The sequence below is a fragment of the Hesperophylax consimilis genome, chromosome 30 (genome assembly GCF_061612785.1).
Source record: "Hesperophylax consimilis isolate HC1 chromosome 30, BYU_Hcon_1.0, whole genome shotgun sequence".
In the NCBI taxonomy this organism is placed as follows: Eukaryota; Metazoa; Arthropoda; class Insecta; order Trichoptera; family Limnephilidae; genus Hesperophylax; species Hesperophylax consimilis.
Genome location: NC_142865.1, coordinates 7,526,531 through 7,545,677, shown reverse-complemented (window position 1 = coordinate 7,545,677; position 19,147 = coordinate 7,526,531). Strand labels below are relative to the sequence as shown.

At 33.5% G+C, this 19,147-nt stretch overlaps 2 protein-coding genes across 2 annotated transcripts; both read right to left on the bottom strand.

Moving 5' to 3' along the window:
- Positions 1 to 2,147: 2,147 nt before the first annotated feature.
- Positions 2,148 to 4,494, bottom strand: LOC149409590 (uncharacterized). The gene is made up of 5 exons (XM_089649456.1): positions 4,483 to 4,494; positions 3,186 to 3,541; positions 2,725 to 2,842; positions 2,502 to 2,636; positions 2,148 to 2,273 (listed from the first exon to the last, which is right to left on the bottom strand). The coding sequence occupies exons 1-5, from the start codon at positions 4,492 to 4,494 to the stop codon at positions 2,148 to 2,150; spliced, it is 747 nt and encodes a 248-aa protein (XP_089505582.1).
- A 10,290-nt stretch (positions 4,495 to 14,784) lies between these two features.
- Positions 14,785 to 17,636, bottom strand: LOC149409589 (uncharacterized). Its single transcript, XM_089649455.1, has 5 exons — positions 17,631 to 17,636; positions 16,816 to 17,489; positions 15,360 to 15,477; positions 15,103 to 15,237; positions 14,785 to 14,910 (listed from the first exon to the last, which is right to left on the bottom strand). The coding sequence occupies exons 1-5, from the start codon at positions 17,634 to 17,636 to the stop codon at positions 14,785 to 14,787; spliced, it is 1,059 nt and encodes a 352-aa protein (XP_089505581.1).
- Between the last annotated feature and the right edge of the window lie 1,511 nt (positions 17,637 to 19,147).

Here is a 19,147-nt window from a genome sequence, read left to right as displayed (position 1 = left end):
TTAAAAGTGGGACGCTGAGGAAGGCTTCCCTCGCAAAATCGTATTTATGTATCTTTATTTGCTTCTCAACCAAGGCTGTTCACTTGGAATTAGTTTCGGATTTATCTAGCAATGCTTTTTTGAACAGTTTAAAAAGGTTTATATCCCGTAGGGGACAACCTGAAAAGATCTTTTCCGACAATGCTAGTAATTTTAAAGGAGCTAGCAGCAGACTCAAAGAGCTGTACACCAGCTTGAGGGAAAACAACGACAATATTCAAAATTATTTAGTGAACAGAGGTATTGAGTGGAAGTTCATAACCCCTCGAGCCCCTAATCAGGGAGGTTTGTGGGAAGCAGCAGTAAAATCAGCAAAATTCCATTTATATAGAATCACTAACAATTCTTCATTAACATTTGAACTCTTATATACCTTAATTTGTCAGATTGAGGCCTGTTTGAACTCCCGTCCATTAATTTCCTTATCCGACGACATCCATGATTACCAACCTCTTACCCCAAACCATTTCCTTATAGGCACTGAATCCTGTATCATTCCTGAGAGAGACGTCCGGGCGATACCGGACAACAGACTAACTCAATATCAGAGGATCAGTTCGCTAATTCAATCTTTTTGGTCTAGATGGAAGCAAGATTACCTGATGGAACTACAAAAGAGAACTAAATGGCAGACCAGCACTCAACGGGCACTGCAAAAAGACGATCTGGTGATTTTAAAGGAAGATCATTTACCTCCACCTTTATGGAAAATGGCCCGAATTCTGCATACACACCCTGGAGCGGATGAAGTAGTACGAGTTGTTACACTAAAAACACCTCAAGGAGTCTTTGTGAGGCCCATCACAAAGATATGTCTGATGCCCCTGGATTCAGACACTAAACCTGTAATTGACGTCCCGGACCTTACCAAGGATTGATTATGTACATTACACTATGATGCTTATCTTCTCGACTCCACCTTGGATGGATCAAGCAGAAGACCTGAGAAGAAAGAAGAAAAAAAAAGGAACAATAATTGTGTTGTGTTCAGTGTAAACTATATTATTTGTGTTATTGAACTATTTAAATATGTAAAAATTAGTATGCAGACGTGTGTAATTTAGTCATTTTTGAATTTTTTTTTGGTTATTTAATAGGATTAATAATTTTCTAGTTATTTTTAGTTAATTAATAGAGTAATTCAACAGCATTTATACAGTTAAATTTATAAGTTTACCAGTAGGGCATAAAAAAAGGGGGTTTTATTTTGTTAATTTCTGCTATTTTGAATTATTTTGTTAGTATTTTTGTGGTATATTTAGATTAAGAATTTTTAGTTTATTCTGTTTGGTTTATAGTTTATTTTTAAATAGATTATCATTCAAAAATTTAGTGCAATTTTTGAATCCCGCCCCCTGGCAATATGTTCAATTTTGCAGGCTACCGACATCTGTAGTCTAGAAATTTGAAGTTACTACGTTTAACCAAAATGGTGTGAGTCCTTGCTTAGAAAATAGTGTCAATTTGGTCGGTATAGCAGGTTTCATTTTTACTGCTAGACATCACGATGACAAGTGTTTTATTTACATGTAGTGGGTTTTGAAGTCTTTAAAAAGGCTCGCATTATGTGTTTTTTCGTTCTTTTCTCAACAATAACTCGATAATAAACAAGCTCATAAGTCAGAGCGATCGTAGCAGTGTTATTCGCACAGTTCTTTATAAATATTGTACCTGTTTCAATAGTTTGAAATAAATGTAAAGTGGTGTCAAGAAAACCAGTTTTTATTCAAAAAGGATCATCCCCAATTTTTAACAACGTGTTAAACAGATATTTGGTTTGGAAAAATATACAAAAAATAATTTTAAAGTAGTTTTTTTTTTAATAAATAAGTGGTGATTATAATTATTAATTCACATTTCCAGAACATCGCAAAGTGATTGGAACAGTCGAACAAACAAAATATATATTGCACTATTATCAACTCCCTACCAACACGTCAAATGAACATTATATCCATAAAAATATATAATAAATAATTATTTGTAGAAATCTATATGGCAGGTTGGTAAGCAATACCTAAAATAAATATGAAAAAAAATGAGCTTATATTATTTCAATGACGTGTTGAACGTATGATAGATGTGAGATTTCACAATGTTTGTGTGGTTTAATATCCTCCGTTGTTTCCTCCAGAGTATCCTCCGTTAGCTGGACCCCTGCCGTATCCTGATTGGCTCTCCTCGTATCTGATCTTGGGCCTATATCCATTCTCGTCAGCCTCGTAAGTCACAATCTGGAGAAAAAAACGGATAAGTTAAGACTTACACCTACGCTAGTTGCGCCTATATAAGCAACACGCATGGCAGCTAAGCTATGAAACTTGAAATCATTGAGAAGGCGTTGATGAAATAATACAGTGTCATTTAAATAATTATAGAATTCTATGCATAAAAAATTGAATTATTTTAATATTAGGATTTAAAGTATTTTGAGAATTTGAAATTTTTTGAAGGGTTTGTACCTGTTCCCTGCCATCGGGAAGAAGGATGAAGTACTCTCCCTCAGTCATCTCCCCTTGTCTAGACTCCTTGTGGCCGAAGTCATTTCCAGATGGCTCGTCCTTTACCGTGTACTCGAAGTTGTAGTTGGCAGGCTCCTAAATAACAGACGGAGTTAACAAACGGAAACCTTTTGCAATAGATAAAAACCCCAATATAAGAAACAGATAATGTGGTTATACTTACGTTCTGTTCATCTCCATATCCGTTACCTCCGGAGTACCCCTGGTTAGCGGGGAGGTACTGGTTGGAGGGAGCTCCGTAGTTAGAGGAAGGTGCGGGGGCTCCGTAGTTGGAAGATGGCCTAAAAAGTCATTATTAGCCATTAGACTTCAGATATTTTATATCCCATTATGGAGAATAATCTGCAGTCAGATCACTTTTAAAAGTTTTTAATAAGCTTAGTGCATATTAAAGTACCCAACTCATCTTGCTTTCATTAATTATATCCAATTTTCTCGCCTTACTAGGCTTTATTCACTACTGTGAATCAATCTTTATTTTAGAGATGATTTTTAGGTTTTCGCAATTTTGTTATAATACAAAGTTTCCAGAAATATTGCTAATACAATTTATAAAAAGAGCAGGTCCCGGAACAGACCCTTGTGGAACTCCTAGTTATTCTTGAGTATTCAGAAGTTTGTTACCTGGACTGTCTGAGTCTTGCATTTGGAGAACCGTATTTACTTGAAGGGGCAGAGAATCCGTTTGATGGAGCACCATACTTGGAAGAAAGGGCACTTGGCGCTCCGTACTGGCTGGATGGAGCCTTGTACTGGTTTGATGGGGACCCATACTGGCTCGATGGGGCACTAGGGGCTCCGTATTGGCTTGATGGAGCGTTGTACTGGTTTGATGGGGCACCATATTGACTCGAAGGGGCGTTGGGGGCTCCATACTGCGACCCCGGGGCACTGAGACCCTGTCCGGGAGGAAGATATTTATCTACTGGAGGCTCTGCAAAGCATACTGCTGCAAGAGCGACAACGAGGGCGCAAGAGATCTGAAAATATAAAAAAATCTTAGTTTTATATATTGATATGTGTTTTATTGCACTAACATTAGTATTTTACTTATGTATAAGGTCCATAAAGAGCTTACCGAGACTTTAAGTAAGGGATGACCAATATGACCCTAGAAAATAAAATCAAAGGCAGATATGGCTATCTACGACCTACGACCAAACTGCACGGACTTTAAACATACATAACAATTTTTGTACCTGCTTTATCGCTAATCTGATATCACTTCCAATTTTGAAAATATCATTTTACGTATTACGCAGAAATATTTCACATAACGAATGCACGCACCGACAACCGATATAAATATGATAAATTACAAAATGAGCATTATTGGTCGAAGGCATCACAGCTATCTTTATGGATGAAGACATTTTAATTTTTTTTTTGTGTAACAATTTTTTTCGAATTAATCGAAACAAATTTTTATGAACTCGATAAAAGAAATTTTATAATCACCATTTTCATTTTGTGTTGTAATTTATATCCTAACAATGAACTGAAACTGTATGAAAACAGATGACTGTAGCACGAGTTCTTCACTGAAGAAGATTATGTGAGACTGTGATACTCTCTGGTCCGTGGCTGATCTTATATAGCTCTCTCTAAAGGCAGATAGTGGGTTCATTGCGAAATCAGATCATTTAAGTTATCAGGTGATGTGCTGGAAAGGATGCTACGCAAGGAGATTGTTATAGGCTGTGGAATTTAAGGTGTTTGTGATCGACATAAATTAAATTTACTAACAGTCTTGAATAAAAAAAACAATTTTTCCACATTTTTTAAGAATTCGAACGAATCTTGCATGTAATGTGGTTGCGCCAATGCGCAATAGACATTAACTTATACATACATCTCATGCACACATACACACATACCTGCGACCACTGTACTGAGATAGTATTATTGTCCTTTGTCCTACCTTCCTTTCCATTCCTGCTAATTTATGTGCCCTTTGGTAATGAATCAGTATGTTGCAATAACCCGACAACGATAATTTATTTATAATATTTGACGTGTATCTTTAAATTTTTAACTCCACACAGGAGGTGTGAAATTCTTTAGGAATGCTGTGTGGAGGGTCTTTTAAAGAAAGGAAGAGGAGGACGTTCTGGGAAGGAAAAAGGTATGAGGGGTGGGTAGGAATCTAGGAGTCCACGAGTGGCTCCACGAGCGATGAGTGATGATCAAGTGAATCCATCCCCCGTTGCTGCGATGCAAGACGATGGGTTGAGAGAGACCTGCTGGAGAAGTCAAAGGATCTCCCCAAGCTGGCCTCTTCCGATCTGGTACATCTAGTACAATTTACTTTATTTGTGTTCTTTTTCGTCATTTTAATTCAATAATATTGTCATATTGCTATTCATTTATTTATCGACTCCATATATAGAATTAAGCATAATCTACACCAACACTTTGTGGAATCCTACAAATTAGAGTAGCGTTCGTAAATTAGTTTAAATGATTTGTCTTATACATATGTAGTGTTGCTGTAATTTCTTTTTTACTTTATGTTACTCTTACGTTTTACTAATATTGCATCATATTTTTTAATTGTTTCTTAATATTTTCTCATTATACTTGTAATCACAATTTTACAATTGTGTATTTTGTACCTTCTTTAAAATGGATTACATCTGTTTACTGTCAGTATCTCCTGTGTAATACATATTCTCCTATGTACACTGCATCATGTATCACTTCTATGTAAAAGCCTTTTTAGGCGTATATATTTTATTTTATTTTTAGGCGTATATTTATATATTTTTTTTTTTTTTTTTTTTTTTTTATTGAATATACAAACACATTACAATAATTTACAAATGTAGATATTTCGAGGCTGATTGCGAAAAATTTAGAAATTTTTAACGAAAACTGCCCAACTCAATTGAGAAATTATTTCTCGTGTTTGAGTTGGGGAGTGTTGGGATTCATTGTGGTTTATAGGTTGTAAAATTTCACTAGTTGATGTAGCTAAAAATTAACAAATAGTTATAAAACTAGATGATAAATTTGATAAACATAATAAAATTAAGAAAATAAGAAATTTAATTACAAACTAAAAAATATAACTTAAATAATATAATAGTTACTAAACTTAGAAAAAATAAGATATAAAAATGTACTTATTAGGTACAAAATAATAGAATGTATGAATAATAATATATATATATATATATATATATATATATATAAATGAATATATATATATATTCATTTATATATAATATATAATAAATAAATAATAAATAAAATAAATAGAATATATAATAAATAAATATTTTGAATATAATTACATGTTTTTGAAGAAGCGAGGTAATTTTGGGTATATTATTTTTAATTGGCTGTTTTTTAAAAACATACATTTCTAACGCATGTGCAAGCAAATAGAATTCGAAGAAATCAAAGTTTATACTGTGCATAAATGAGTCGAAAATGTCAGAATTTTTTGGTAATTCCCTGGAAATAATAATTATAATGCTAAGCTGCTTTTTCTACTTTTTTCATGTATGAAATGAAAATAGTGCATTTTTTAATTTTAAAATACAAAAATTTAAAAGAAAAATAAAGATAACAAAACTCTCTTACAACACAACTACACCACCAGAACAATAGCCATCGGTCACTACAAAGTACCTTCACTACATACCACGACAGATCAAAGACAATTTTTCTTACTAGCTCCTAAAATCTTTAACATTATCCCTGAAAACCGAAAAACCGTGAGTCAACCCCATTCCTTTAAAAAACAAATTACGAAATGGATCCTTACACACGGAATACATTACAACTACAATACCCATTCATTCTACACTCTATCAATTTAATCACCTTTCAGACAAAACGTAATATATCCTTATTCCCTAACTTAGCGGTATAGTATGTACATAATTAATTAGTGTGATCTATTTACTAATCATTTCTCAAATTTTTCATCTTCTTATAATTCTTTAATTTCTCCATCCTCTTCTTGCAACCCAAACTAGCTATAGGTACATCATTTTTCTTTTTTATATTATGGTAATATATAGATTGTATGTCCGCAAACTGTAAAATTCACCCGCCATAACACAGGGTCATCCCTCCCATAGAGGGTGAAATATCCCAAAAAACCACATGTACTCTCTAAATCATGTATCAATAAAATAAAATAAATAATTTTATGTTGTTTCTTAAATAATAGTTATTTTCACGACATCTTTAAAATGAAGAATTACATAGAACATTTAAAAAGTTTGGAAAAATTCCGAAATTAGATTAGAAATTATTATTATTTCAAGTTTATACCATAGATAAACTAAACTCTCTGGCTGGATAAGTAATGTATATATCTCTCCATGAACTATTTTATCTCAGTTTATATTATAAGTTTCAATTAGTAAGATTTTCACATACACGATCGTTTATTAAGGGCGGGTTGTTTCGGAGAATCTGAACAATTCATCAAATTTCAACGTTCATTTTCAAGTTCTGTGAAAGATTTTTCAAGTTCTGTTTTTATTTCAGTTTTGTCAAGCAACTAGCCTACAATGATATAAAAACAGAACTTGAATAAGTCTTTCACAGAACCCGAAAATGAACGTTGAAATTTGATGAATTGTTCAATTTCTCCGAAACAACCCGTCCTTAGTGAACAAAATTTTCACAACGTTTTTCAGTAGGGATAGGATTTCAGATTCTTTTTTTGAATTTCATTAAAGGAAACTGAATGATGCCATCAAAAAGGCTAATTAATCCTTTACGGAAAAGCAAGAATACATAATAATTGATTTTATACACTTTTTTCCATTATTAAATGATTAAAAATAATTTATTTGATAGTTGAGAGAAGTTCAGTGAGTTCTGATTAAGTTAAGTTTTTAGATTCTCACGGCCAAAAGCATTTTTGTTGTTTGTTTTTGGGGTGTTATGCCGTGTTGCGCTAACTCCTTCTTTAGCCGACGTTTCGGACAGCGTTGCAGTGTCCATCATCAGGGCAGATCCGGTAGAACACATCTTCGGATCTACCGGATCTGCCCTGATGATGGACACTGCAACGCTGTCCGAAACGTCGGCTAAAGAAGGAGTTAGCGCAACACGGCATAACACCCCAAAAACAAACAACAACAAAAAATCTGATTAAGTTTCTTGCATACACCGTTCTACCAATTTCCTTATCAGCCTTTTTATCTCTAGTGAACAAACTCGTGCTTGCCAAATATACAAACTCTTTCACTTGATAGTTAATTAATCATTTTCAAGATCAAGTTATTTATTGCAATCATTAAAATCGTCTTGTTTGGACTTATTCCTTTCATTTCTGACACCCCAGTCGTGAAGAATGATGGACCTTGGTAGATATTTCAGCCAAATAACTTCCGAAGCACTTTCAAGGGTATTAAGATTTCAAATCATCTGATAGTATTAATACCCTTGCGTCTGGACGATGTAGGCCCTCTGATTGGTCGAATTCAAATAGTTTGTTTCGCTTAAATCCCGAAAGGGGGTCTGTAGGCAAAATTCGACCACTCTGCCCCTCTGGCGGTATAATAACGAACCAAATGACTGGCGCGTATATTTAAATATGCATCTAACCAACGCAAAATTACTGGACCATTAACAAGCGTTTAATATGAAGATTTCTTCTGGAAGCTTATCACTTTGTAATGACATTATTTATTTTATTAAAACATAAATAACTTTGTTTACATCACTTAATTACATACAACCTCCACATGTTACATGAACGAAGTTCACCTCATCAAGAGTAAGATACAAGTCAAAAATTAAATATAAATTACAATTGGAGAGAAGAAGTGGAAGTAAGGGGGAGGGGTAAGAGTGGGCGGTAAGAGTGGGCAGAATTAGGAATTACAATATCGTTAGACCGGAAAGACCAGTTGAGTGGGAAAATATTTAAAAGAGGGTTTATAATTTTTTTTCTTATTAATTATATCTGATTTTATATTGACATGTTTTCTTATTTCTAAAATTAAAATTATTTATTTTCAATGCTTTATATCCTGTGTGAAGTATTTTAAGACCTGAAATTTTATCAAGTGTGATCATTATTCAAAATATGATCAAACTCAGATTCACTATTTCCAATTAGCTTCGAGATATTCTTTAGTTCTGACTTCAAAGTTTCTATTGGTTCTACATTTGTAAAAGAAATTACACTCATCCCAATCGAGTTTATAAACTCCCGATTTTTTTGTTTGATTATCGATATCTTTATTATTAAGAATATATTTCTTCATTTTGTTAGTAGTGTACCAGGAAAGTTTTTATTTAAAATTTTGGAAATATCGTTATCCACAAATAGAATTCTACGCCATTGCTTATATCTATCATGTTTAATTTTTTATTTAGTATTTCAACTATCAATTTATTGGAATAACCGTTATAAAATGCTTTTTGTTTTATGAATATATTGTTTTATGGTTATATGCTATTTGTTTTTTTCGGGTCTTAAAATACTTCACACAGGATATAAAGCATCGCAAATAAATAATTTATATTTTTAGAAATTAGAAAACATGTTAATATAAAAGCAGATATAATAAACAAGATTTAAAAAAAAACTATCTTTTAAATATTTTCCCACTCAGCTGGTCTTTTCCGTCTAACGATATTGTAATTCCTAATTCTGATAAACCCCGCCCACTCTAACCTCTCCCCCTCCTTCAACTTCTTCTTTCCAATTGTAATCTATATTTAATTTTTCACTTCGGTGTGTATTTACTCCTGATGAGGTGAACTTTAATCATGTAGTGGTTGTATATAATAAAGTGATGTAAACAAAGTTATTTGTGATTGAAATAAAGTTTAATAAGATTACATTATATTATCTATTTCCGTTGTATATCAATGCATATGTACGCAATAAAATGTTAACATTATATTTATTTATTGGACAATTTTTATAGCGCCGCTTTTGTGAGATATCACCTCAGGGGCGCTATATTGTAATAATCTATTTCCAATATATACTCACCCTCTCTCTGTGAATGACCGACTATGTACCTATTAAATGTAACTGTTGTTAGTATCACTTAAACTGGGCAAAGCCCAACTAAGTGCCGCCCGCAGGGCCTAGCAGCAAAAAACCCGCGGAGCGGGTTTTTAACTGCTAGTTTAATTGATTATTTTAATACACATGTCACAACATGTGCCATAAATATACATATAAAGTTACAAGTATATTATGTAAAAAAAATATAAATTAGAGAATTACAAAAAAACATAAGTTTAAACACAAAAAATATTGAAGTTACTACGAAAACAAAATTTTAATAACTTAGTATTAACTCTTATTGTGGTTATAAAACTATATTCAAGGTGTAAATGGACTTACTTGACTAACTAAAATTAATTAACTAACTAACATTTGACATTTACCAGTGATTCCTGATATTATTTGGACTAAAATAGAAAGAAAATTTTTGTCTCCGGTGACATTTTTGATAATTTTTTTTCACCAAAAAATATTTAAATCTGTAGTATTTCGACAATTATGGCTTATAAATTATTATAAGCAATAATTAGTCGAGTGTAATATCCAGAGATGTGCAAAATGGGTACCCAAAACCATTTGAAATGCAAAATGGAAATGGGTCAAAACTTTTCCATTTGAAAATGCAAAATGCAAAATGGTTTTTAGAAAAGCATTTCAAATGCAAAATGCAAAATACCTATTTTCAAAATGCATTGAAAATGCAAAATGGTTTCTCAGGTCAAACAATTAAAATAATTATAGAATTTTTAAACAACTTGGTCATTTAATAATGGACATCAATGTAGAACAAACATATTACATGATGGTAAATACAAAAAAACCATGACTACAGATTATGAAACCACAAAAAATTTGCACGGGACTAATGTTGCCAACGTAAAAACATAGAAACTGCTATCTAACATTTAATATTACAGCGTCACACAGTGGGCTGAAAATCGCCTTTCATAGACACAGAGACTTGAATTTTCAAGGGTAATTTTTTTTTGGCTAGAAATGGATTCTGCTGATCATTACTATTCTATAAAATTTTGTATGAAGCAATTGCGTGTACAAATGAAGGCGTTATCATTTTTTAAAGATAAATTTGTATGGCACTGACATTAAAAGTGAGGCTATCTCTGGAATCATAAGGTTGGTCACTATATCCTTATTTATATTCTTATCCAATTTTTTCTTAAAAAAATTATAACTTCTTCATTGCTTCATACGAAATTTTATAGCATAGTAATGATCAGCAGAATACATTTCTAGTCAAAAAAGACCCTTGAAAATTCAAGTCTCTATGTCTATGAAAGGCGATTTTCAGCCCACTATGCGTCATGACCCCATGTTCAGTATTTGAATCAGTATTTTTTGTAATGGTATCTCTCAATTGCCAGGGCTCCTACCAGGGAGCAACTTGACAATTGTAAATTATCTCTCATAGCAAGGTTGAGGACCGACTGATATTTGGGGCTTATGAAAAAAAGATGAGTGGAGATAGTAGGAAGAATGTTGCAAAAAGCATTTAAAATGGAAAATGCATTGAGAAAAGCATTTAAAATGCAAAATGCAAAATGGCATTTAAAATGCAAAATGCAAAATGGTTTTTAGAAAAGCATTTAAAATGCAAAATGGAAAATACCCATTTTGCATTTTGCATTTCCATTTGAAATGGATTTATTTGAAATAAAGCACATCTCTGGTAATATCAATACAAATTGAAAATATCTCCCGAGTAAAAATAAATGTCGCCGACGGGAATTGAACCCGCGCCTTCTGATATCCGGTCAGACGTTTTGAACCACTGAGCCAAATACTTAAATATGTACTAGTACTTCAATCAACAACTACTGCTTATTATATTTTTTCCACCTGTAAACAACCAAATTTATTTTTGTAGGAAAGGCTTTGTAAGTGCTAAATTTCCCACTAGATGGCGTCGAGACATATTATATCTACATTTGTTGGTGAAATATTTTGACTTGACAAATATTATTATTTTTTAATTATAAACAAATGTTAGTTAGACAAGTATTTTATGCATAGCACAAAGTATAATAAATTATGATAAGCAATAATTAGTCTTTTTAATTAGTATTTTTACTCGGGGGATATTTCCAATTTGTATTGCTATTACAGGCCACTAATTATTGTTTAAAGTAATTTATTATCCTTTGTCATATGTCTTATAAACATTAGTTTATCATTAAAATAATAACTATGGTAGAGGTGAGGGGTTCGTCGTTGAGTTACTAGTGAAGACGTGCGAAAAATTAAAAAATAATTGAAAATTCATAAAAAATGTCACTGGAGACCAAAATTTTCTTCTATTTTTAGTTCAAATAATATCAGGAATCACTGGTTAAAGAAAGTTAAGTACGTTTCTTAACACCGTTTATGTAATATAATATGACAATCATACATAATCCAAAATGGATTAACTGAAAAATGACCTAATTTTTTATTTTTTTGTAATAGTTATGTATAGTAAATTGCAAGAGAAGTAGAGGACGTCAACACATGAGATGGGAAGACGACCTAAAACTCACGGCTGGACATCAATGTAGAAGAGTAGCGCGTGATAGGTCCCAATGGAAATTGTTAGAGGAGGCCTATGCCAAGAGGCAAACTGAGCTTCGGGATATATTATAATAAACAAAACATTTCTAATATTAATGTACCTAACAGAAGTTCAGAATAAAAGGCTTATTACTATTATTATTGTATGGTAAATTATATTTCTTAGTTCTCTTCACTAGGGTGACCTGTGCTGAAGCGAACTAAAGTTATTCATTTCTGTTTTATTGGTTTTCTATGTCGTTTTTTCTGAGGTTTTTCAATGGTCTCTTTGAGCCAGATTTTCATTCTTGATTTGTAATCATTAAACTTTTCTATTCGCATAATATCTGGTAGGAGGATGTTGTGGAGTTTTCTTTGTCCGACTGTGGTTTTATGACTTGGAATATATTTTATATCATTGTGATTTGACCTAGTTTGATGAATACGCGGTGTTGTAGAGGATTCTGTATTTTTGAATAGTTTCAATAATATATTTTTAGCATATATTTGTTGTACATTTGGTACATCAAAACTATTGAAAATTTCAATTAAAGGCGTTCTCGTAGGTACTTTCAGTATGGTATTTAAGATTGCTTTTTGAATTGTGTTCAGGTTATGTATATACTTGATACAGCAGATCCCCGTGCTATAATTCCACATTCAATACGAGAATGACATAAATGATTGTATCAAATTAATCTATCTGTTGTCAGAATAACACATTATTTTTGAGTGGAAGATACTCTTAGTATCGCCATGGTGTAAGACTACGAATCAGTATTGAAACTTTGCTTCAAATGGCTTTGGCCGTCTTTGGTGACAAGATCTGAATAACGAGGTACATCCCCACCTTCTTCTTTTCCATCTCCTTCTCCTCTCCACAACCTTCAGCCTCACAACATACCCCAATTGAGGAAGCAGAGTCTCACTAGCTCCAGACGGTTGGGAGTAGTTGGGACTTGTGCGGTATTGACATAAAAATAACATCTTTTACCCATACTACTATAAATCGCATATATATTTTTAGTCCGTGCAGCTTACTAAGTGCTTAATTTGACGACTTTTGATACCCAAACATGCCATATCTTCACTTCGTGGGGTTACTGCCAAAAAGTGGTAACTACATTTTTTCAAGTCAATGATGATTTTAATGTAAAATATGTCTGGAATAATTTTGGCTCCCCTCTTGTGTCGTTAAGTAGGTGTTTAGTTAAGGCTTTTTTTATAAAACTTTGTATAATCATTCTGTCATACTTAACCCTCCGATGAGCATTGTGGCCTGGCCAGGCCAACTTCCAGAAGCTGATTGTTAAGGGAATAAAAGTGCATGAGTGGTGTTGAATTTAGTTGACAAGTATCGCTATATCGGCCGAACAGTATACTGTGATAACTTTTTTACGTCACTCGACTCGGCCAGAATTCTGAAGGAAAAAGGACTTGTCGTCGTTGGCACTGTAAGTGCAAACAGAGTGTTTGTCCCGTTATATACACATACACACATATTGACCTTTACATACACACTATTTTCACATTTACCTTTATATAAAACTAGTTTGATGGAGCACCTCTTTTATGGCCTGGACAAGGAACATTGCCCATCCAAAGGGGCAAAAGTAAATTACCCATCGGAGAGTAAATAGAAAAGAAACATGTTGTAAAAGCACGTACAAAAATAAACATGTTTTTTTTTTAAATAACACTCTAATGATTTGTTTCAAACTGACATTAACATTATCTAAAAAAACCCTAACTTTATAATAAAGATCAAATATTAAAATTGAGTTTCTCCAAACATGGTTTTGAAAGTTACCAACTTTTGACAGTTACCCCATGATTAGTTTCTATTATTTATTGTAATCATCCTATATAAAATTGTTATTAAACACTGAACATCTGGAGTTATTATTATTTTTCGTTTTTTGCTATATAGTTAGGATGTTACGTTACGTAGTTTGCACCCGTACACACGAATATGAAATATATACATGAATAAATGTATATATTTATAGAGCGAGACGGTTTACACGTAGTTCCCGTGAGCACTTAGGCTATAGGCCAATTGTGCTATCTCTCATTTTACCTCATTCAATAATCCGGTCCCTTTTATAAATTTAACCAGGGTTGTCATTGGATATGTGGCTATGTCTTCCCAGGTCTCATCTCTCCTTTCTAATCCCCTAGGTTCCGTGAAGCCTCATTTCTCACCTCACCTCCTGTTAAACCTGCCTGCCAAATTGAAAATTGCTTGGCAACACCTAAAATACGAACTCTCCATTTATTTTATTTGAAGAGATATTGAAATAATTATAGACATGTCAAATCAGTTAACAGCACTGCGAAGGAAGGGTTAAAAAAAGAAGTGCACAATTATTAATTGGTTTAAAACTATCTTTATTCACAATAAATATTATATTTAATTATAAACTTACAAATCAATTAATTGATGTATTTCGCATTGCGAATGGCACAGTCGAACAAACAGTGAATACATTGCACTTGTCAATAACACGTTTCTTGAACATAATACTAATGTATACGTTAATAGGTATAAAACTATAAAATATGTATAAAAAATACGTATGGCGGATGGGTTAACTATAAATAAATATTAGAAAATTGGTAGATATTTCAATAATGTGTTGAATGTAAGTTTCGTATGAGATTCCAGATGGTTTATGTGGTTTAATATCCTCCGTTGTTTCCTCTTGAGTATCTTCCATTAGCTGGACCCCTGCCGTATCCTGATTGGCTCTCCTCGTATCTGATCTTGGGCCTATATCCCTCCTCGTCAGCCTCGTAGGTTACAATCTGGAAAAAAATGGATAAGTTAGGACTTACGCCTACGATAGTTGCGCCTATATAAGCAACACTTCTCGCAGTCGAGCTGTGAAATTTGTTATCATTGAGAAGGCGTAGATGTAATAACACAATGTCATTTGAATAATCAAAGAATTCTATGAATAAAAAATTGAATTATTGAAGATAATGAAGGGTGTTTACCTGTTTCCTGCCATCGGGAAGAAGGACGAAGTACTCTCCCTCAGTCATCTCCCCTTGCCTGGACTCCTTGTGGCCGAAGTCATTTCCAGAGGGCTCGTCCTTTACCGTGTACTCGAAGTTGTAGTTGGCAGGCTCCTGAAATAACAAACGAAGATAACAAACTGAAACTGAAATAACAGAAAGAATAAACAAAGTTACTCTGATAACTTCTAGAATAAAAAAAACCTAATATAGGAAACAGATAAGGCAATACTTACGTTCTGTTCATCTCCATATCCGTTACCTCCAGAGTACCCCTGGTTAGCGGGGAGGTACTGGTTGGAGGGAGCTCCGTAGTTAGAAGAAGGTGCAGGGGCTCCATAATTGGAAGACGGCCTAAAAGCAATAATAAATAACTTCAGTTAGTCAACCCAAAATCTGGAATTGTAACAATTGATAACACTTCTAACAGACTTCTCATATCCTTGTACGTATCTACATGTATTGCTAATTTATCGAACGATAAATGAAATCAAACGATTGTCAAACGTTTTATCATTCCCTCGTATTTAACCATCGCCGGCGTTCCACAGGGATCAGTTGTGACTACGATTTTATTGGTATAAAAAAATATTTAAACTTATTGAAAGATATTACAACGTTTGGTGATGTTACGGATTATAACTATTGATGGATAAACAGACTGACCATAGTAATGTCAAGAAGGGTTATAGTAATTACGCTCTGGATTTTAAAATTATTATGTCATATGCAGAATGGCGAGTGATTTCAAGTCACTTGAATGTTTGAAAACATTGTACACTTCTTTAGTAAGAGGCCAGGTAGAGTATAATTTGCCTATTTGGTCCCTATTGTATAAAACGCATTCTGAGAATATTGAAAGGGTACAGCACAAATTTCTAAGATTTATTAACTTTAAACTGAATATTCCAATTCAAAATATTAACTATGTTCTTTTGATGAAAAAACTTAACTTAATAACGCTATCAGATAGGCGGATCATCTCTGACCTTGTACTTTTAAATAAAATTGTTAATAATTCCATTGACAACCCTGAAATTCTCGCCAAAATAAAATTTTACGTACCGACTAGAAATACGAGGCAAAGTGCAACATTTTTCTGTGACAATTTTAAAACCAACTATGAAGCTCATACACCTATAAATAGACTACATCATTTTGGCAATAAATTTGGGAATATTGTAGACATGGTTAAAGATTCCGTATTAGTTATAAAACAAAATCTTTTTAATCATTTTACTGAGATGTATGGATTCACAACTCCGTAGTGAATACATTTTTGTTTTTATATGTATATGTTCCTTAAATGCGTATTTAGCTTTCCGTAATCCACACTATTCATTTGAATTTACCTTAATTTAATCAAAAATCATAATTTATTGTAAACTATGTAACACAACTGTATTACTTGTTAACTACTTTTGTAAAAGCCCATTAGGGCGTAAATAAATAAATAAATAATTATCATGCACTTGAGATAAAGGTATCAATTTTTGTAAATATGTAAATCTTTACTGGTCTTGATCATGAATTTTGAAAAGAATTCTTCGCTCCATCTTTTTCTTTTTGTTGTATGTTTCTCTGCGACGTTTATAATTTATAATAAAAGCATTATATTTCTATATTTTTTCTTAGGTTGGCGTAGTTATACGTTAGTCTATATATAAGTACGTTTAACTGAATTAAATTTACCTGGACTTTCTAGACTGGGCGCTTGGTGATCTATATTTGCTGGAAGGAGCAGAGAACTGGGGAGATGGAGCACCGTACTGGCTAGATGGAGCACTGTATTGGCTTGATGGGGCAGAGAACTGGCTAGATGGAGCACCGTACTGGGTAGATGGAGCACTGTACTGGCTAGATAGAGAACCGTATTGGCTTGAAGGGGCTCCATATTTGCTTGAAGGAGCAGAGAACTGGCTAGATGGAGCACCGTACTGGGTAGATGGAGCACTGTATTGGCTAGATGGAGCACTGTATTGGCTTGAAGGGGCTCCATATTTGCTTGAAGGAGCAGAGAACTGGCTAGATGGAGCACCGTATTGGGAAGACGGAGCACTGTACTGACTAGATGGAGCACTGTATTGGCTTGAAGGGGCTCCATATTTGCTTGAAGGAGCAGAGAACTGGCTAGATGTAGCACCGTACTGGGAAGACGGAGCACTGTACTGACTAGATGAAGCACTGAATCGGCTTGAAGGGGCTCCATATTTGCTGGATGGGGCACTTAGAGCAGATAATTCGTTCGATGGAGCACCATACTGGTTCGACGGAGCACTAGAGCCCTGACCGGGGGGAAGGTATCTATCCACAGGAGGCTCTGCAAAACACACTGCAGCCAATACCACAACTGTGGTACAAGATATCTAGAAAAAGGAACAGAGTTTTTTTAAACATTGAAGATTATGTTTACAATTCTCAAAAAAAATAAGTAAAACAGAAAAATCCTACAAATATTTGGTCGCTTCTAGGAATTGAACCCAGGAACATCGGTACATTTTTCTTACCTTCATTTTCGACAAGTTGTTGCTACGCTGGAGAACTGAAACAAAATAAATCAAAGGTGAGAAGTTTGTTTTGGAATTATATTATATTCGCACAGACCCGTGAAAATCACGGGAAATAAATTTATTTTTATTTATATTAAAATAAAATAAAAATTTTAATAAAAACAAAAAACAAAAATCACCACCGAGAATCGAACTCCGATCAGCCGCTTAGAAAGCAACTATGCTTACGATTTCATCACAAACTATTTGTAAGAATGGTGGCATAAATTCATTACATGTTCGGACTCTTGTACGGTATTGACGTATTGTATATTGATATTGAAGCGAATGTGAATAGTAGACGAAGTCGGGGACGCCTGAGGAAGACATGGCACGATCAAGTGAATAAGATACTTGAGTCGGGCCATTCCAACAGTCAGAATAATATAAGAGTATGTATGAGACGTTGTATGAATGTGAATGAGGCAAGGCATTTTTGCCAATACTGAGCTGTTTGGCGGTCCATCCTTTCTGTCTACGCAAGATTTACGTATTTTTGAATTTAAGAATATTACACACGAACCAACCAGAACTTTATCTACAAACTAATAATAAGTTTTGTGGTTATGGAGAAATATTATTATTTTGTAGGAGAAGTTACGTAGTTACGTAATAGATTAAAAAAATCAACTAGTTTCTCTTAATTTGATTTAAAATGAAATCATTAAAATGAAACTAAATCAAATCAATTAATAAATTAGATTTACGCATTACAATTACACGGATTATCATGGGTACAATACACAAAATATGCATAAAAAACAATTACACGGATTATCATGGGAACAATCCACAAAATCTGCATTAAAAATGGTCCTTTATTCATCTCTTGAATAATAATTGAGATTTAAACAATTTTCTATGCGAAATACCATTATTCAAAGTAATTAATTTTATGAATGCTTGTTTAAATTGTGGTGTCGCGAAGCTGCGACTCCACTATATATTTTAGAGGTGGTGTGATATGCCACACGCCCAAAGGACCAGTCCCAAACTACTCCGAATGATAGGTATGGGACGATATATGCATCCGACAAACCCGATGGACAGTGCAATAATCAAAGGTATAAATCTGGGCTTCTGGAGCACAAGATAAGCCCAGATTGGAATGCAGGAAAGATGGACTCACCCGTTGATGACTATCACACGTCTTCAGGAGTATTAGTTGATTTCACTTCACAATTTATATGTATATTCGCCCTGTCTGATATTAATTATCACTCCGAACTCTGATAAGCAACTGACACCACTTGTCAGATTTTACATGTGTTGCAACAATATTTTTAATATGGTGACATTTTGGGATGGGTAAGAGGGTAGGTAGGACATTTGCAGGATTTGGTATTGACATTACACTTGTCCTTTAAGCCTGTGGATGCATACCTAACAATCCCATATATATTGCGCGAACATTCTCCCGGCGTTGAAAGTACCTTCCGAAATTTTAAGTACTTTCAAATAAAGTAAAAAGTTAA

Bases quoted from the DNA above. Each gene is read 5' to 3' on its own strand.
- LOC149409590 (XM_089649456.1), bottom strand. The intron at 2,843-3,185 runs GTAACAAACTTC...ATGACTTTTTAG, and splicing joins GCAAGACTCAGACAGTCCAG to GCCATCTTCCAACTACGGAG. The intron at 2,274-2,501 runs GTACAAACCCTT...TTTTTTCTCCAG, and splicing joins TTCCCGATGGCAGGGAACAG to ATTGTGACTTACGAGGCTGA.
- LOC149409589 (XM_089649455.1), bottom strand. The intron at 15,238-15,359 runs GTAAGTATTGCC...TTGTTATTTCAG, and splicing joins GATATGGAGATGAACAGAAC to GAGCCTGCCAACTACAACTT. The intron at 14,911-15,102 runs GTAAACACCCTT...ATTTTTTTCCAG, and splicing joins TTCCCGATGGCAGGAAACAG to ATTGTAACCTACGAGGCTGA.